The sequence below is a fragment of the Eptesicus fuscus genome, chromosome 9 (assembly GCF_027574615.1).
Source record: "Eptesicus fuscus isolate TK198812 chromosome 9, DD_ASM_mEF_20220401, whole genome shotgun sequence".
NCBI lineage: Eukaryota > Metazoa > Chordata > Mammalia > Chiroptera > Vespertilionidae > Eptesicus > Eptesicus fuscus.
In genome coordinates, this window is record NC_072481.1 from 80,498,253 (window position 1) to 80,519,451 (window position 21,199).

Genomic DNA, 21,199 nt, shown 5'->3' on the forward strand with positions numbered 1-21,199 from the left:
AGGGGGAGAAGGGATCTACAGGAGCGGAGTACTGCAGAGAAGATAAAACTGCAGACTCCGGAGTCTGCAGCGAAGACGAAGATGGCAGACTCTGGCCGGAGCAAAGGCCTGGGTTCCGGGTGCCGGAGGAAAACCAGTGCTGGAAGCCAAGGGAAGGAAGGCCTATTGCACAAATCTCTTCGTGCAACGGGCCTCTAGTTAAATATAAGGGCTAAAAAGGTAACTTTACAATGGAGAAGACTCAATCAAGTGATCACCGTGAATACCATCAGTAAAAGGACAGACTGAAATTTTGTCCAGCACACCAGGATGCACTGAGAAGACGGAAGAATCACTTCTGTGATATTCCAGCCCAAAATGTAAAACCGAAATCTAATAATGAGGAAACACAGATAATTGAAATATAGAATCATTCTACAAAACAATCGGCTGAGGTCAGAAGATACAAAGACGAAAGTACTGGTCCAGAGTTAGCAGACTACACAGACAACAGTTAAAGACAATGCCCAATTCTGAACTGGATCCTTAGGCTCTAAACTTGGACATCACTGAGGCATTTGAGGCCATCTGAAACGGGAGTCTGAGGATTAGGTGGTAGTAACGTATCTTTGTGAAGGTCCTAATTTTGTTTGTTATAGATTATCCTTATTTTAAGAAAATACACACTAATGTGTTAAGGAGCAATGGGCATCAGGTGGAAATTTTCTCTCGAGTAGTTTAGGAAAATGTTCTTTGCACTGTACTTAAATCTTGCTATAACTTATTTCAAAATGTTGGGGGAGTTGGGGGGGTGAAGAATGAGATAACCCTGAATCTCAAGCCAATGACCAATAGCAAGGACCCTCTCCTTCCTGTTCACCTTCTCTATCAACTAACTTCACAAAGGAACTCTTCAAGTTCATAGCTTTCTAAAGCTCACCTCCATGGACCATTCCAGTAAGAGGCTCCTCATTCTCTTTGCCAAGCTTTTTGTGTTCTTCCCTCACAACTGTTAGAAAACTTAGTTACTATAGTAAACACTTTCCAAAATACAGTCATGTAAACCCAAACGCATCCTTTATTACAAAATTTTATCCTCAACTTGCACTCTATTAATTGGTCCTGTTTACGTATATCGACCAATATTTTCACTGTTAACTATACTTAGAAATTAAGAGTCAAATGAAAAAAGAAAGAAATATGAAGACTCAAGCACCTTGGCATGGGATTTCTCACTTTAAGCTCTACCTCAAAGCAGGCTGGGAACTAAAGAAGCTTGCTGAGGAGTCCTGTGTGCACTGTTACTCCTTTTTCTATCAATTAGGCTGTTCCCTCCAAAACAAGTGGCAACGCTTACCTCGAAGGCAGAGAAAGGTAAGAAAATCTTCTGTCTTAGGCTTCCTTTTAGAGAGGTCAGAAATTTGAGTAGCTGGAGGGGGTAGCAATGGCTCCACTATCTTTACTGGAGTTGTGCTGGGACTATTCGGCTGAGATTGAGCAAACTTCCTTTGTGCTTGCAGCCTGGGCCTATAAAAGAAAAAGTAAATAAAAATAAATTAAGCAGAGATCAGAGAATATCAAGCTACGTGCAGCAATAAAATTATGAAACAGAAGGGGGAAAGACCCTATTTCAAGCAAACTCTTTATAATTAAGGTTCTATATCTCTCACACTCTCATAAACCACAGGCCAACTTTAAAGAGCAGGAATTTTGTTTAAAAGGCTGTGTTTAATACACTGATATAAAGTATGTACCAACACATGCCTGTACACAGACCACTTATGTGCCTGCGTATTTCAACAACTGCTGTTTGATGACATGGGATTACTGGCTTATGGACTTCTGATCTACCCAGTGATGAGGAAACACAAATCAGCCTGCCACAGCTAAACAGCATTCTATTCATTAACATGACGCTGTCACAAATACATGATGTCCTTAATCCTGTGTCCTTACACCCAGCCCATCTTTGCTGTCCATCCATCACTGAACCTGTCTTGTACCCCAATTCTAATCACTTCTGACTTCAATTCATCCACAGTCACTACACTAAGTTGAAGCTTATACTAGTAATGCAGAAAATAAATGTATTTCTTTAGTCTATCCAAAACCCCTCCATCCCTGCTAGATTATAGATTACCCTCTGGCTATAGGGTAAACCCAATGCCCTTAGTTAGAAATTCAAAAAACTGTCCTTAGTCTATCTTTCAGGTCTCTCCTCATTACAATCCTACCTAGACAGTGACCCCCACAACTTATCCACTTAGTGTCTACAAACCACAATTTACAAAAACTTATGTGAGACACACCTTTCTATCAACTTGAATACTAATGAATCTTAGAAAGATTTCTATCCATCTTTCCTAACAACATAGCCAATAGTTAGGATACGTATCCTAACATATTTTTCCTTTACGTATAGCTAGCCTGACATTTATCATAAATTGTCTCATAATAAATCTTCCTCTAATTGTAAGGACCTCAATCCGTAATAGAAGTAGGTACTTCTGAGACCACTTTAAACTTTCTATCCAGCCCTGCTTATACAGATGCTCAAGAAATAGTATTTGGGGCAGAGGGGGCATGCAAAGGAATTGTTCCATTCTTATGACATTTGGTACTGTCCGTTTTTGAAATTTTGGTCATTCCCACTCTAGTGGGGGTGAACACTATCTTACTGTACTTTCAATTTGCATTTCCCTGATACCTAACAATATGGAGCACCTTCTCCTGTGCTTCTTGGCCATTTGTATATCTTCTATTATAAAGTAACTATTACATGTTTGCCTTTTATATTGAATTGTGTTTTATTATTTATTTGTAGGAGTTTATTGACTCAAAGCACACGCGCACGCGTGTGTGTGTTCTGGATACCAATCCTTTATCTAGCAGATTATGTATTGTGAATATTTTAACCCAGACTATGGTTTGCCTTTTCATTTTCTTTATAGTGTCTTTTGATGAGCAGAAATTTTGAATTTTGATAAACTTATCATGTTTCCTTTAATGCTTAGTGCTTTTTGTGTCCTCTGTAAGAAATATTTGTCTGCCTCTAAAATGCAAAAATAATCTACTAGAATTTCCTCTAGAAAATTTTTATTATTCTTTTTTTAAATTAAATTTATTGGGCTGACATTGGTCAATAGGGTCATATAGGTAGGTTTCCAGTGTACATTTCTATGATACATGATCTGTATATTGCACTCTGATACATGGTCTGTATACTGTCCCTAACACCCAAAGACATATCATTTTTCATCACCATATATTTGGCCCCCTTTATCATTTACTGCCCCCTACCCCCTTCCCTCTGCTAGCCACCATACTGTTGTCTGTGTGTGCCATTTTGCTTAACTTGTATATCCTACATGAGTGAAATTACATGGTTCTTAGCTTTTTCTGACTGACTTATTTCACTTAGCATAATATTCACAAGGTCTAGTATTTAAGGTGGGGGGGGGGGGTGGGAAGCAAAAAGGAGCCAAGAAGCTGCCCCATAGAAAGGGCTTTATCTAGATCTGTGTGAGACTGACAATGCCAGCTCAACTCAAGGTTGCACTGAGTATTACATCCTATCTAATAAAAGGGTAATATGCAAATTAACCATCACTCTGCTACACCCACAAGCCACGCCCACCAGTCAATCAGGAGCGAGTATGCAAATTAACTCAACCAAGATGGCTGTGGCCACGGAGAGAGCAGGTGGCTTGAGGTGCCCCTGGCGATGGAGGAAGCCAAGCTTTCTGCACACTCTGGCAGGCCCAGGCCTCCACTCAAGGCTACAAAGTTTCAATTACAGAAGATAAATAAATCCCAGATACCAGGGCCTCCGCTTGAGTCACTGGGGGGCATGGCCAGCCGGCAAACCACCACAGGCCCCTCGAACAGGCCACCCCATGCCCCAAGGGAACCCCCACCCTGATCCAGGACACCATTCAGGGCAAACCAGCCGGACACCACCCGTGCACCAGGCCTCTATCCTATCTAATAATCCTATCTAATAAAAGAGTAATATGCAAACTCACCATCACTCCAACACACTAGATGGCTGCCCCCATGTGGACACAAGATGGCCGGCACAAGATGGCCAGCAGGGGAGGGCAGTTGGGAGGGACCAGGCCTGCAAGGGAGGGCAGTTGGGGGCAATCAAGCCTGCAGGGGAGGGTAGTTAGGGGTGACCAGGCTGGCAGAAGAGGGAAGTTGGGAGCGACCAGGCCTGCAGGGAAGGGCAGTTGGGGGGGACCCAGGCCTGCAGAGGAGAGCAGTTGGGGGTGAGCAGGCCTGCAGAGGAGGGCAGTTAGGGGCAAACAGGCTGGCAGGGGAGCAGTTAGGCATCAATCAGGCTGGCAGCGGAGTGGTTAGGGGGTGATCAGGCTGGCAGGCAGAAGCGGTTAGGGGCAATCAGGAAGGCAGGCAGGTGAGCAGTTGGGAGCCAGCAGTCCTGGATTGTGAGAGGGATGTCCAACTGCCCGTTTAGGCCCGATCCTACTGGGATGGGGCCTAAACGGGCAGTCGGACATCCCTCAAGGGGTCCCAGATTGGAGAGGGTGCAGGCTGGGCTGAGGGACAAACCCCCCCCATGCACGAATTTCATGCACCGGGCCTCTAGTCCTATATAATAAAAGTATAATATGCAAATCGACCGAACAGCAGAACGACCAGTCACTATGGCGCACACTGACCACCAGGGGCAGACGCTTAACGCAGGAGCTGCCCCCTGGTGGTCAGTGCGCTCCCACGGGAGAGCACCACTCGGCCAGAAGCCAGGCTCACGACTGGTGAGCACAGCAGAGGTGGTGGGAGCCTCTCCTGCCTCCGCTGCGGGCGGGCAGTAAGGAGCGTGAGAGTGAGAGAGATGTCTGACTGCCGGTTTAAACCCAATTAACCTGAGGACCGGGCCTAAGTCGGCAGGCGAATATCCCCTGAGGGGCCCTGGACTGTGAGAGGGCACATGTTGGGCTGAGGGACCCCCAGTTCACGAATCTTGTGCACTGGGCCTCTAGTTAGAAATAAAAAGAAATCTGTTTCGTTGTAAAACATAAACAATTAAGTCTTCCCTTAACTACTGTTGGTATTAAAAATATTATGCCAGTGTGATTCAGTGGTTGAGTGCTGACCTATGAACCAAGAGGCCATGGTTCGATTCCCTGTCAGAGCACATGCCCGACTCAATCCCCAGCAGGGAGCATACAGAAGGCAGCCAATTGATGATTCTCTCGAATCACTTATGTTTCTATCTATCTCTCTCTCTCTCCCTTCCTCTCTGAAATCAATAAAAATACTTAAAAAATAATAAGTATTTAAACTGCTGACACGCAAAATACATAACATTATTTAACTGATTTCAGAGACAGAGAGACAGAGACATCCATTTGCTGTTCCACTTATTTATTATATACTAGAGGCCCAGTGCACAAATTCATGTACAGGTGGGGTCTGGCCATCCCAGCCCCAATCGGGGCAGATCGGGGCTGGGCCTGTTGGGAGGAGGAGACAGTGGGAGGTTGGCCGGTCAGCCCAACCCGATCAGGGCTCAATCAGGGCTGGGCTGGCCGGGGGGAAGGGGCCATGGGCGATTGGCCGGCAGGCTCCGCCCTCGATTGGTGTGCTCCCCCAATTGGGGGGGGGGGGGGCCCACACAATTGGGGGTGGGGTCAGCCGGGGGGAGGAGCTGCAGGTGGTTGGCCGGCCAGCCCTGCTCCTGATTGGAGTGGGGGGCCCATCGGGGCTGGGGCCAGCCCGGGGGAGGGGCCACAGGCAATTGGTCAGCTGGCCCTACCCCCTATTGGGGTAAGGGGGGTGATCGGGGGTGGAGCCGGCTGGGGGGAGGGACTGCAGGCCGATGGGGTGGTGCACCCCATCAGGGGCAGGGCCGGCCGGGAGGAGAGGTTGTAGGGGGAGCTGGGGTTGCCCAGCCGCCCCACTCTTGATCCGGGTGGGAGAGGCCACGGGAGGTTGGCTGGCCAGCCCCATTCCCGATCGGGCAGGTTTGCTGGCTGCAGTGGGCATCATAGTAACCAGTTGTTACAGCGTTCCAGTTGCTGTTTTTTTGTTTGTTTTTTACAAAGAGGGAGAGGGATAGAGTGTTAGAAACATTGATCAGCTGCCTCCTGCACACCCCCCTACTGGGGAATGTGCCCGCAATCAAGGTACATGCCCTTGACTTGAATTGAACCTGAGACCCTTCAGTCTGCAGGCCGACGCTCTATCCACTGAGCCAAACCAAGTGAGCTACCTGGCCAGGGCCTCAAAATACGTAACATTTTAAAATAACTTTCTAGTATTTAACAAAATACTATAGCACAGTGATGGGCAACCTTTTGAGCTTGGTGTGTCAAACTTTGCCAAAAAACTGAGCATAACCCAGGTAGTGTGTCACTTTGAGGAAAAAACATTATTTCGCAAATGTTTCATCCTCAGGAGCAGCAAACGTTTCATCCTCGGCATGCGGGCGCCTCAGCGGCCGCGTGTCATCAGACATGGCTATGCGTGTCAGTGCTGACACGCGTGTCAGTGCTGACACGTGTGTCATAGGTTCGCCATCACTGCTATAGCAAAATGCACACACCCAGTTTTCTCCTTTGTAAAAAGTAACACCTTTAAATTTAGCCTCCTATGAGTCCTGACCAATCTCTCTACCCTTACCTCCCTAACACCCACCGAAAGCACTATTGTACAGATCGTATTCCTGGTGCAAACTGACAATTTGATCAAAAGAGAGACAGCATGACCACTACGTACTGGCTGGGCAACCTTCAGTCCTTAAAATCTGCAAGTATCACAGAGCTGATCAAAAGCACTTTGGAACCCAGGACAACCAAGTGAATGAAATAGCCACATTAACAAGGTAGAGGCAGAAAGCTCTACAAATTTAACGATTTTCCAAATGTTACCAATGGTTAGGGAATAAGGCAATGCCACTGTCCCTATGTTATGGGGAACAAGGATCGTTTTTGCCTGGATATATTAGTAAGACGAGATAGCCATAGTGTGTGCTAAAGGAGCTACTAAGCCCAAAGGAGTGAACTTCACAGAGAGATAGTGACTTCAGAGTGGTGCTTCTCAGACTATCTGAGATGAGGACTACTTTTGTGTTTGGCTATTTTTCCCCCTTTACTTTTGCAAATATTGTAGATATTTTTATAATCAATGCTAACCAAACAGGAGGGTGAGGAGACAAAATTTTAAAAAGACAAACACAAACCAAATTTTTTATTAGATTCAACAGCCATAAAATCACACTGTGAAACTAATTGCCTTAAGATTCTAAAAAGCTCACTCTCAATTTCTGTGTTCCACTCCCTGGCAGCAGGCTGAGCCTGTGCCTGGAACAGCATTGCTTTAGAGGAAGCACAAGGCCAGGAAACGCAGCTCCGTTCCAACAGTCACAGCCCTGCAGCGCAATGCCACCCACGGGTGGATTGATCCCAGCATAAACGACCTCTTCTCCCAACAAAGCTCCACGTCTTCATCCTCCAACCCTCCCAGTTAACAGAAAACCTGGTCATTTCACTCTACTAAAAACTTGTTTAATTTGTAATTTTATAATCTGTACACCTTTGTTTAAATGTACACAAGCTCACGCTCTGAGCACTGCAGGGTTTTACACAAACCCAGGTGCATGTGAGCAGGATGTTCTGTGTTTTTCAAAAGTTAGCAACAACAAATGCTACACATTATGAGAAGTCAGCACAGCCATAATGAAAAACAAACACCAAACACAGATGAGGCACAGATGACAGAGGGGGACACCAGGAGCTACTTTACAATCTCAGGACCTCAAAGATAGACTGTTCCTACCAGCGTTTAAATAAAAGGACTTTTTGCCTGATGACTTTCTCAGTGAGACTATGAAAAATAAGGCAATAACAGATTTAAAAGTGGCAGTAAAATAAATTACCTCTCAAGAGGAATACGCCCCACTCCCAAGTGGTAAGTATTTGTGAGACCCAGAAGACAGCAGTAACAAAAGAACAAGACGAACCAATATCTTTTTTTAGAGGCCAGAAGATTCTGTACTTTGCAGAAAAGGCAGGTCTGCGGTTTGGCTCTTTCTCCTACCGTCCCGGGAGGATTACAAAGGTGTTGACTTTGCTCAGCTGGCCCCACAGAACAAAAGAGCTTGAATGACACAATTTACAGGCCAAATCCATGGAACAGGCACTCTTGGCCACATAGGTATGTTTGAGGGATAGATGTCTCATTCCAGAAGATATGATGCAAGGAACTGAGTGTATGTTATCTCAAATCAGTAAAAAAAGAAAAAGAGGGGCGGGGTGCACATGTGCTGAAAAAGCAGAACAGCCACCTCTGGAGACCTTGGTGGCAGTGCTGAGGGGAGGCAGGCCATCAGACAATGCAGGCTGAAGAAAGAAGTGCGGCTCTGGGAGCACCTGATCATCCCCAGAAGCAAGCAAGCAAGGCCATATATCCACCCACTGCAGCCTTTACTTCACCCACCCCTCCCACCAGCTGACTGGCATCTTAACCAGAAACAACACCTTCCATTCCCTTACTAGAGCAAAAATGTTCTAAAATGGAAATATTGTTTGAACTAATGAGGTTCAGAGTCTTCAGGAGGAAGAGAGTATGGGGTTCGTGGGGTTGAAGGAAAAACAGCATGTAGGGCCTCCAAAGCCATTTGGCCTTGAGTTTAGCCACGATAGCCCTTAATGCCCACTGGTAATAATACACAGAAATGCCAGAACACAGACAATACAGAGGGTGTTTGTCCTTCATGCAAATGTCAGAAGAATCAACTAGAGCACAATTCACTTCCACGTTTGATTTTTATTGATCAAGGAAGTGTTTCCCCTACAGACATCTCCTTCATTCTAGGAACTGTAGGTGTAGTTTTGGGTCAAAGAACCAACTAAACTCTCAGCAAGCCAAGTAATACAGATCAATACAGATCAAATAAACATAAAGCAACTGAGGAAGCAATGAATAAATATGTTTATATATGAACAAATACATAAAGTGAGGGCAACACTTTATTTACCGTATAGAAATCTAGGATTGGGAGCAGTGGGGTGAAGGACAAGAAGTAATTTCAGATCAAATCATTGCTGTCCCGTAGCTTCCATGGTGTAAATGCATGCATGTGAATAAAAGGACTAAAACATGCAAAGAGCCAACTCTATTTGGAGTTTGAGACAACTGTTTAAAGAAGAATGGCCTTAATTTTTGGAGTGATCTTAAAATCACCCTCGATGAATAGATGGAATCGACTTAGAGAAGGACAAGGCCTGCCCTTGAGCCATGAAGCATGGATGGCAGAACAAGTAAGACCACCCAGACCTTGGGTCCTCAGGCCAGTTTATCGGTCACACCATGCTGCGTGCATGTGGGAGGTGAGGCACAGCCCTGTTATGGGTGAAGCATCTGGGGTGGCCCTTCTCTAAAAGTTCTTGAGTCCAGGAGTCCCATGGCAATTCAGGCATGAGTTATATATATATATTAGAGGCCCAGTGCACGAAATTCGTGCACGGCGGCGGGGGGAGGGGTTGTCCCTCAGCCCAGCCTGCACCCTCTCCAATCTGGGACCCCTTGAGGGATGTCCGACTGCCCGTTTAAACGGGCAGTCAGACATCCCTCTCACAATCCAGGAATGCTGGCTCCCAACAACTTGCTTGTCTGCCTGCCTGATTGTCCCTAACTGCTTCTGCCTGCCAGCCTGATCACCCTCTAACCACTCCCCTGCCAGGCTGATCGATGTCTAACTGCTCCGCTGCCAGCCTGATTGCCCTCAACTGCCCTCCCCTGCAGGCCTAATCGCCCCTAACTGCCCTCCCCTGCCGGCCCGATTGCCCCTAACTGCCCTCCCCTGCCAGCCCGATTGCCCCTAACTGCTCTCCCCTGCCGGACTGATCACCCCTAACTGCCCTCCCCTGCTGGCCTGGTTGCCCCCAACTGCCCTCCCCTGCAGGCCTGGTCACCCCTAACTGCCCTCCCCTTCAGGTCTGGTCCCTCCCAACTGCCCTCCCCTGCTGGTCTGGTCGCCCCCAACTGCCCTCCCCTGCAGGCCTGGGTCCCCTGCAACTGCCCTCCCCTTCAGGCCTGGGACCCCCCAACTGCCCTCCCCTGCAGGCCTGGTCCCCCCCCAACTGCCCTCCCCTGCAGGCCTGGGTACCCCCAACTGCCCTCCCCTGCTGGCCATCTTGTGGCGGCCATCTTGTATCCATATGGGGGCAGCCATCTTTGACCACTTGGGGGCAGCCATCTTGTGTGTTGGAGTGACAGTCAATTTGCATATTTGTCTTTTATTAGATAGGATATATATTGATTCCATTTGAGTTAAAACGTCCTGGAAGGGAGTAAACATGTGTTAAAATGAAATCAATTTACTACTGACTGATCTGATTCCACAGTGACCCTCTATGTAGGAAAAAAAGCCCTAGGATAAAGGCAATAGCCAGAAGGACCTTGCTTACTCAACACTGCTCTTTCTACCTGAAGTTCTCTCAATTTGCAGGCTCCTCATCATCCAATAAGGGGCCTGTTACTTTTTCTTTTTTCTTTTTTTTTTTGGGGGGGGGAGTGGGGGGGGCACTGTTACTTTTTATGGAGGTCACTTCTTCTGCTTCTCTATTCAAAATTCCCCTTCTCAGAGACAAAACCACCCTAAACTAATATGTTTCCCCCTGCTACGTAACCCCAATTCCATTCCTCTAATATTCTGTGGGCCCAACAGAGAAGGCTCTACTGCACTCTCCTCTTTATGACCTACTAGAGGCCCGGTGCACAAACTCGTGCATGGGTGGGGTCTGGCTGGCTGCTGCAGTGCATGTCATAGCCACCGGTCATTCCGGTCATTCTGCCAGTCCAGTTGCTGGGCTTTTATATATATATATAGATTATCTGCATCAAGGACAAGCCTCCACAACCACTGAGGAGGAGCAGAGCACCACACCACTGCACCAGTTACAAACCACACCATTCATCCTTCTTTCTTTAGGAATTACATGATTAAACACATGAATGTTTCTGAGCAGAGGGGCAGACTGAATGACAATCCAGGTGCCAGGGAGACCTGGGTGGATTTGAAACAGAAACAACAGCAACAGAAGAAGGAAGGACATGGTGTTCTGCCCCAGGGAAGTTCCTGGCCATCCCAGTGTAAGTCTACCCAAAGGTCCTGGCAGTCAGTTTCATGAGGAATCAGATTCATCTACCAAGCATCTGCCTCTGTCATCACAATTTCTACCATCACCACAGTTATTACTTACTAAGAATTTACTGAACCACCTGCCCATTATCAGCTTCATGTAACAAGAGCCAAATAAGATCTGGTTCTGGCTATTAACCATGAAGCACAGGTGCCATCCCATCATGAGGCATGCAGCTGTGGTCCATACGGCCTCAGAGCACAACTGTCCATGGGCCACATCTGCTGGAGCTGGGAAGATGGCCGTGCCACACACCCATGCATACAGGACCACCACATATCAGAGATCGTCTGTACCTCTTGATCCAGCTGCATGGCAGGAGTGGGGGTAGGGGATCAATCTTCTTCCTCTTTCCCTGCTACTTGCTAAGATACACACGAAAAGGCATTCTTTTTCTCCTAAGCTGTCTCTTATTTAAATTTAGTTAGCACATCAACAGCCAAAAATTACTTTGTTTGACCACTTATAATCTTGTCCAAAAATGCCTTCAAATATTTTATATTTACTTAGGTTTGTTAAAAATGTAAAGCACCTTTACGGGAACAAAGAAACACAAAAATAAACACTGGTATTATTTTGAAAGTTAGAAGTAAACTGCAAGGCGATGCTTTGTGAAAGAAACTCCACTGATGAAATGACAAAGTCCGATGCCAAATACTTTTTGTCTTATAATAATACCCTCTGTGTGTCCCCTCCTTGCCTCCTCAAATCATGCATTTAGATGCTTCCCAGGCAGTTTGCCATCAGAAGTCTCACAAGAGGGAGGCACTGTTCCTCCAGGTTTCCTCTGGGGTTATCTACAGGATAGTTAACCAGCTTACTGCTATCTCTGCACTCAATCTCTAGGACAGCTCTAAATATGGCACAAAAGCAATTTCTAGGTTAATTAAATTCCATTTCTGTCCAGGATTTCTGATAGTTTACAAACCTGAGGAAGACACAGTGTATGCGTCCAATCTGGATGGAGAAAGCAGAAGCAAGACGGAGTAGGCGAACTAAAGAAATGCCCAGCTGGTCCCTTGTTGAGGGACATGTAAGCCAAAGCACCATTTTATTAACCCAATTTTCCAATATTAAAAACGTAAGCTGGTAAATCCAATTATTTAGATTATAACTCAATTCTAAACCAAGAGCAAGAAATGGGTGGGAGGGGAGGGTCTGTTCATTCAAAAAATAAGACATGTTGTGTCTGGCAAATGCAAAATGACCAGCATGGCTGCGCTCTTTGTATTGGTGTGGGGCCAGATCCTGAAGCTATGCCAACTTGCTGAAAGGCCTATTCAAAAAAAAATTTCCTGTGTTTCCATCCCCAAAATAATTACCCACTCTATTCTACCCCCAGACACACACACACTACAAACCTGGCAGCTACTCAAAGAAACAAGAGCGTGCCCGTGTGTGTGTGCATGCACAAACACACTGGTGATTGTGGGGGGTCGGGCAGGAGACATCCCCTACCCAGGGCAAGCTGCCCATCAAATTCAAATGCAAGTGCAGTTGCAGAAAAACCACACAGAGTGGTTGTAAACATCCTGTATAGTAAGGAGAAAATAAACACATCCTCAAATGAACCCAGAGGCTAAGCACAGACCAACTCCTACCAAACTCACCCGCAAGAAGCACTGGCAATAAACTGTACCCTGTATGCTCACCCCCACCCTGCGCCATAGCTGTGACAATTTGTTTATCAGGTTGAGAGGATGTCACACAACGGAGATCAGGGCACAGGGAAGCCAGCAGGCTCCAGGAGAGTTTGCTCCACAGAGTGCCTGCTCCTTGGTATTTCTGGAGACCTCATATTAGTTCAGAGGCCTCAATTCTTGCTGTATATGTAAACAGATGAAATAGTTTGTTTATGCTAAAAACCACAAAATGTTAAAATATGTGCAGCACTTGTCTTAATTAAATTAGATGGGCTATTTTATAGTGGAAGTTTGTTATTAACTGGATTTACCTAAAACCTTTTTTTGTTGTTGTTGTTCAATCCCCTCAAGATGAATCCTAGGAAGTTTTGCTTGGTCAGAGGGGTAATAAGGAAAAGATCAATGCATCACAAACCCGGGCTTTAGTGCAGCCCACCTGCAATCCAGGGCAAGTTGGGCATCTATTTCCTAATTTTTTTTAAAAAAGTAGGGGGACTATCAAATGGAGAAAACTACAGCTCCCTCTATGTCCAATCTCCTCTGACTTCACCTATAAAACCTGAGTATAGTAATTCCTTTAATAATTCCTCTGGATATACGATTTCATAATTCAAGGTGAGACATACTGATCTTTTGCCTGTGCCCAGTGGAAAATCAGAATCTTAAATCTCTAAAATGCCTGTGTTGCTAAGCTACAGATTCCCAGCGCCAACTTCCTAACTACACCTTGTCAGGCAAAATAACAAAGTCTTTATCTTTCAGATTCTGATTTAATCTATAACTTTCAGATTCTGACTTATGTATACTTACTGTCTGTCTGGTACTTTGGAAGATGGGGGTGGGGAAATTTTCAAATGTTCATAAATTTTTAAAATATGGCACAATTCCAAAAGTTGGCCCTTAATTCCTATTAAATAGTAACAATATTCTCTATACTCGGCTTCCTTAAGACTTAACAGTGCCAATTAGGAATTATTTACTATTCTTGGGAAACATTAACATCCTTCAGAATCCTGAGACATCCTTAGAAACTCTAACGTAACTACTTACAAATATATTCATCAACTCTACCAATGAAAAAGTCAGCCCAAGGAGAAGGCAAGCACAGAAAACAAAAATGTTACCATCACCTTAGAAGATGTTCCAATTGCTCACAAACACTGTACTACATCCGAACTTAGGCACTGGGAATCAGGCATCAAAGAAATTGGTGAGCCTTTATTTTTCTTTCATTTAGAGGAAAGGATTAAGGGAGAGGAAGGAGAAGAGAATATCAAAAGTCAATGACAGTACTAAATATCTATACGCTATGTGCAGCGTCTTCCCAAGCAAAACATTACTGGGCACATAAAGCTCAGGTGGACAGGGAGATACCACACAGATGGTATAAAAAGTAATATGCAGCCCCAACTGGTTTGGCTCAGTGGATAGAGCACCGGCCTGTGGACTGAAGGGTCCCAGGTTCGATTCCGGTCAAGGGCATGTACCTTGGTTGCAGGCACATCCCCACTGGGGGGTGTGCAGGAGGCAGCTGATCAATGTTTTTCTCTCATCGATGTTTCTAACTCTCTATCCCTCTCCCCTTCCTCTCTGTAAAAAATCAATAAAATATATTTTTAAAAAAAAGTAATATGCAGCACAGCTTTTAATCCAATTAATTAAAAGTATGCAATTATGTTTTTGTAAATCTTATGCAGCATCTTACGATGTCAAAAAAAAACATGGCTTCCTGGAAATCATGACTGTCGTGATCTAGGAAATATTTGACATTGATTTCTTTTGTGTTCCAGAAAGAAACCATGTCAAATTTGAGAGGGATCATTGTTAATCAACAATTAAAGCAGCAACAAAGCCCTTTTGTTCTGTCAGTCACAAATGTCACATGTGTTAGAGTTTACCACCTATGGGAAGCTGCCTGTTGTGCCACCCCCAGGGAGCATAACCCTCTTCTTTCCAGGGCTCCAATTCCAAATCCAGGATCTGAGAGCCCCAAATGCCATTTTCCACAAAGACTGTCAGATTCAGGTCTATCTTAAGCAAAAACTGTTATCTTACAGCGGAAGAGGGTTTTAAAAAGGGTAACAAGAGTCAGAAGAACAGCACATGGAAGTTAAGGATCTGGCCAAATAAATCCCTAATACATTATTATGGTTACAAGGTGTGAACAAATTATCTAAAGCACATTCAGCTTTAAAAGCCTCAAAGAGCCAGTTAAAACGGTAATCTGCCTTTCCACTCTCCTGAGGTTGGATTGCCAATTTTGTTTTTAAAATATTATTTCAACAAAAACCCCAGCAGTTTCTCAATTAAGTTACTTAATACCAATTGTGAACTGCCAGAAATCTCCACAAATCCTGGTTAAGATGATGGTTGGATAAGGAGAGTGAATGATTTTGTGAGACAAGAATCGTGTTTTCGTTCCTTCTTAAGGGAAAAGAAAAATATACTAAGGAACAAAACCCAGGAGAATCCAAAGGGTGCAGCTGAAAAGTCGATCCTGTAGACTTCCCACCAGAAACATTCTCAATGGAGCTGCATGGTGGACCAGATTCTAAGCTCCATCAGCATGTGAGAGAACGAAGCACAAAGGCAGTGCTCAGAATGCAGACTGGTCCTGACAGACTAGTCCTGCAATAATCTGGAGAAAGCTTTGGTTTCTCACATCCTCTGCCTCTCAGACAGTAGATCTGCTAACAGAGGTCTGCTTTATTTAAAGAGTGACAAATAGAAAAGGGATGCTGAACAATTTCCCGTCTACTGGATATCCCATGCAGTAGCCAACAAGCACCAATAGGTGGCAATAAAGAGTCTTTATACTCCAGCTCTGGGACCACCAACCACTGAGGGGAAAAGGACTTCTGACACTCGGATTTATGCCAAGCCCCAACATTAACCAATTTTTAGGACCTGTGCTAAAATCTGAGGACAGCTCAGAAACCAGCCACTGTTGATGGAAAGTAGTATAAGAAACAATATTAGCAATATCCTTTCATCCCATCAGCCCAATCTCAATTTAAGTTCCTTGCTTGTATGGAAAATACAAAGACACTCACAATCCAGCATTTTATACACTAAAAAATATAACTGGGGCAAAAATCCACAACATGGGTTTCTGAAATAGTAATTTTTACCACCAAAAAATATTTTAAAAAGACAAAACTAAAGTAATACCTGAGAGTTCACATACGTCTCCTTCATTTGGGGCTGACAGAAAGATATTACCATATTTTCTGTGTATAAGATGCTATTTTTTTTCTAAAATCATTAGACTGAAAATCCAGGGGCTTCTTATACATGGAAGTCAGCAGAGGAGGGAGTTACACCAGTGTGTAGCTGCCCATACCTTGTCAAACAGACTTTTTCCAATCATAAGCTTTATTGTTACTGACATCAGCTGATGCTGTAACTGGAGGTGGAGGTGGAGAGTGCAACAGGGACCAAAATGTTCTGAATCCATAAAGATGTCAACAAATAAAAATATAAATAGCCCTAGCTGGTTTGGCTCAGTGGACAGAGCATCAAACCTGTGGACTGAAGGGACCCAGATTCGATTCTGATCAAGAGCACATGCCTGAGTTGTGGGCTTGATCCCCAGTTGGGAGCATGCAGGAGGCAGCCGATTAATGATTCTCTCTCATCATTGATGTTTCTCTCTCTCTCTCTCCCTCTCCCTTCCTGTCTGAAATCAATAAAAATATATTTAAAAAATAAAAAATATCCTTCTCTCCTCTGCAATACACTAACCAGCTCCAAGAAACAGAAGCTAAGTAGGTATAAGCTTCCTCACAGCTGGCTTCAGCAAAACGCTATGCCAACTAAGTGGGCAAATCTGAATCGTGTTCATAAAGATGTGGGTGGCATGCACTGGGGGCCAAGGGGTGCATCTCTACGCTTTGTATAACAAGTCTCTTCAGTTCCGCTAGCCTAAACATGCCCTAATGGTCTCCGCCTTTGATCCAAGAGGCATCCATCTTTAATAGCGTCAATATGTTGCCAAACACCACACTCCCGAGCCACAAGTCAGTCCTGGGCAGGGCTGCTAAGGCTCCCCCTACAGCAATTTGTCAATGAGCCTGGAAGGAGGACACTTCCATCTGGACACTTAAAGCTCCCTTGCCCACCTCTATACGAAATACCCTCGGAGCAGCTATCATCACTTCACACCCATAAAAGGTCCAAGACACTGACCCTGAGGAGCTCACTACTGGTTTACAAAAAATTAGAGTAATTCACTTTCTCAGCTTATACCTTCAACTGCGCTCTTCCTCAGGTTTATCTTTGTTTCATCTCATATTTTACACAATCCCAGGTATCCCAGGACACTTCATCTGAGATGCAGAGTACAGCAGTCTAACTTCACAGGTGTTTTTCCCCAAAATTACTGTTTGTTTTCTTTTTTATGTCATACGATTTTAAAAGCAGAAAATATTATAAACTTAGCATTGCAGCTAGAACAGGATTCATCAAGGATACATCGTTGAGGCTATTGGTGCCTCTTTATTAGATAGGATTATTAGTATAGATGTCACACAATAAATTCAATAAAAATAATAAAAAGAAAATGTGGTATAAATACACATTGGAATACTATTCAGACATAATAGGAGACACCAATAGCCTCTCCTTTCTTATCCCCTCCTATCCTGTTCTAGAGAGATTTCCATGATGTCTCAGTTCTAAGATTATCAAGACACCAACAAACTTGAGCTGGAAATAAAAAAATAAAAAAAAACAACCATACCCATGGATAGGTCAATAAGCAATAAAAACTGCACATGCGTTTCACAGAAGAGTAAGGCAATGACTTGTGGAGAGCGGCTACAGCATTTGGACAGGTTCAAGCCTCGGACTAATGAGAGGGCACGATCCTCTCATGGCAAAGCCATGTGCAATCCCAGCAAAATTATAGCCAAAGGCTAGCGTTGTAAGCTTGACCTTATGGTCCGAACCTGTAGTACCAGGAGGCTGAGTGATGTGGGCTTGACAGAGTTCAGGTGCATTGAGTAAGATTCAAAACCCAAGAGAACATTGTAAACATCTTGACCACGCCCTTACTTTGCCTCATGGAATCTGGCTATAAAATAAAGACTCAGCTTGCAGGCCATGGCACTGTCTCTCCGTCAGAGAGCAGCATCCCATCTAGCCTCAGCTTTATTCTCTTGTCTGTCTTCCTTAATCCTTCACCGACACTCCCCTCCCTCCCCCTCAGGTTCACCCCTGGCCGTGCTGGACCCGGTTCAATGACTGAATAGGAAACTAACTCAGAAAACTCAGAACACCCAGCTTCTCCTCATCCAGCTTCTGCTTCCACAAAGGAGAGGATGTGGACAAGCCCAGTAACTATGTCACCATGAAAGGGAGACCCCACAATGGAAGCGCATGCAAGGGTGCATTTGAAGAAGGAACTGAGGCAGATTCCACAGTGTGACTGAGCTGGGCAGAAAACGGGCTGAAGGAGACAAATGAAGGACAAACATGTGTGCCTTAAAGAAATGCACCTGACTCATTAAGATACACATTACACGCGTTTTCCAGTCCTATATATGAAACGTTAGGTTTCATGAAGAGCAGTCTAAAGCAGTCACAGCAAGACAATAAGATATGACTGAGACTACACCAGGGAGTGGGCTGGAACTTCAGTTTTTGTCATTCTCTGCCAACCACTGAAAAAAAACTTTTCTCTGGGAGAGAAATGGGCTTGGGAGGCAATCATTTACCACCAGAGAACCTTGCCAGGAAGAAAGGTACAATTTACTGTATTCCTTCCTGACCTCCCTTCTCAAAGCAAACAACTACAAGCAAAGATAACCTCACACCCTGTGGTTTCAATGCTGATCAGCTCAATAATAAAACAATAAAATCACCGCCCAGCTGGAGAACAGGGTGTGGCTCCTGGTGGGCCTGGGGAGGCTAGATGGGTCCACTTGGCAGTTAAAGCCAGGCCTGCAGGCACCACGTACCAGGTGAGAAACCACATGCTCGCTCCAGAGAGGACAGTCCACTAGAGTCCCATTCTCCATGGACTGAACTCATTTCAAGTAAATGTGAAAGTAGAATGTAAACATTAGAATAAGAAAAACTATTTTAAAAAATGATAGATACTGGAAAGGACATGGAGAGAAGAGAACCCTTATGCGCTGCTTGTGGGAATGTAAACTATTACAACAACTATGGAAAACAGTATGGAGGTTCCTCAAAAAATTAAAAATAGAATACCTTATGATCCAACAATCCAAAGGAAATGAAATAATTTATCTCAAAGAGATAGCTGCAACCCATGTTTATAGCAGCATTATTTACAATAGCCAAGACATGGAAACAACCTAAGAATCCTTCAGGAGATAAATGGGATAAAAAAAAAAAAAAGTGCTATAAGAAAAGATGAAATACCTTCAATTACGACACCATTGGATGGACCTTGAGAATATCATGCTAAGTCAAGAACCATATGATATTATTCATATGTAGAATATAAAACAAAGCAACAAGGTGAACAAAGACAAACCAACAAACACAAACCAACAGAATCTCATAGACACAGACAGTATAGTGGTTACCAGAGGGGAAGGGAGTAGGGGGAGGAAAAGGAAAAGGGGTCAAACATATAGCGATGAAAGATAGCTGACTTTGGGGGGGAGCACACAATGCAAGATGATGTACCACAGAATTGTACGCTTGAAACCTATAAATTGTATTAACCAACTAGAGGCCCGGTGCACGAAATTCGTGCTCGGGGGCGGGGAGGGTGGGGTCCCTCAGCCCCGCCTGCACCCTCCTCCAATCCGGGAGCCCTCAGGGGATGGCTCCTAACCGCTCACCTGCCTGCCTGCCCTAACCATTCTGCCTGCCTGCCTGATCCCAACTGCCCTCCCATGCCAGCCTAGTCGCCCCTATTAACTTTTCTTTTAAATCTTTTCCCTTTCACACACAATTGTATTTGACTTCCTTATTGGCTTCTCCCTCTCCCACAATTTTTCTCTCTTCTTTATGTAACACTTTTTCCTACTGACTCATCATTTATAAACTTTTCTTTCCTCCTTATTTCCTACTTCTGTTCCATCATCCTTCTTCCCATCTTTCTCCTACCCTCCCTCCCTCCCTACATTCCTTCTTTCCTTTATCTTTACCCCTGCCCTACCTTCCCTTTTCCTTCCTTCCCACCTTAATTTTATTTTTCACTTCCTCCCTCAGACCTGCTTTCCTCACTCCCTCATTTCTTCCTTCTTCCCATTCTCCTTTTAAGCTCTACTGGCTCCCTGTTAAAACTTTTCTTCCCTCCCTCTTTCTCTATCATCCTACCTTTCCCATACATTCTTCTCTACTTACTTCCACTGTTTTAATATCTATCTATCTACCTGCCTAATTATTCACTATCATTTCTCTTTTTTCTTTTCTGACTCCTACTTTTAAAATCTGTCCCCAGTACACAACTATACTTGATTTTTATTATAGCTCCTACAGTTCACTCATACATCCTCTTTCCTTCTTTAACTCTGCTCTCTACTAATTCCTTTATAAAGTTCTTCCCTCCCTCCCTTCTTAAAGCTTCCATTTAGGGGATGGCGGCTGGGGGGACTGGGGGATTCTGGAGGCAGGCGTGTGGAGCCTTGCCGCACACCTGCTGCCCCCACAGGGCTGATGGGACTGGGCGCCGCCATCCTGTGGCTGTGGGTGCCGCCATCTTTGAGGGTGGGACAGTCAATTAGCATATTCCCTCTTTATTGGCTGTGGGTGCCGCCATCTTTGCGACAGTGTGAGGGTCAATTAACATATTCCCTCTTTATTACATAGGATTATTAGTATAGATGTCACACAATAAATTTAATAAAAATAATAAAAAGAAAATGGGGTATAAATACACATAAAAAAGAAGAAATCCTGCCATTTATGACAATATGGATGGAACTTGAAGGCATTATGTTTAGTGAAATAAGTCAGAGATAGAGAAAGACAAATTCTGTGTGGTCTCGCTTATAAGTGGAATCTCTAAAAATAAATAAATAAACTGAACTCACAGGAATGTAGAGTAAATTGGTAGTTGCCTCTGTATGTATGTATGAAGGTGGTCAAGGTACAAATTCCCAGTTATAAAATGATAAGTTCTGCGGATATACTGTACAGCCCAGTGACTACATTTAACAATACTACACTGTATACTTGAAAGCTGCTAAAAAGACTAAATCTTAAAAGTCATTCACCACCATCACAACAGAAAAGAAAAAGGTAACCATGTGAGGTGATGGATATGTTAATTTACCTTACCATTGCAATCATTTAAAAATAAACGTATACCAACCAAATCATCAGGTTGTACATGAACAAAAAAGGAGTTCTATGGAAAGTAACCTCACAGAATGATCTCATCATAAATCCCTAACTGGGTGGGTCCTGGTGGACAGACACACCCCA

At 44.3% G+C, this 21,199-nt stretch overlaps 1 protein-coding gene across 1 annotated transcript in view; it reads right to left on the bottom strand.

The window, feature by feature from the left end:
* Positions 1-21,199, bottom strand: part of JARID2 (jumonji and AT-rich interaction domain containing 2) — a 287,887-nt gene that overhangs the window by 72,675 nt on the left and 194,013 nt on the right. Inside the window, exon 5 of the mRNA XM_008146096.3 lies at positions 1,337-1,506. Within this exon, the coding sequence (XP_008144318.2) occupies positions 1,337-1,506 (170 nt within the window). The remainder of the gene's footprint in view (positions 1-1,336; positions 1,507-21,199) is intronic.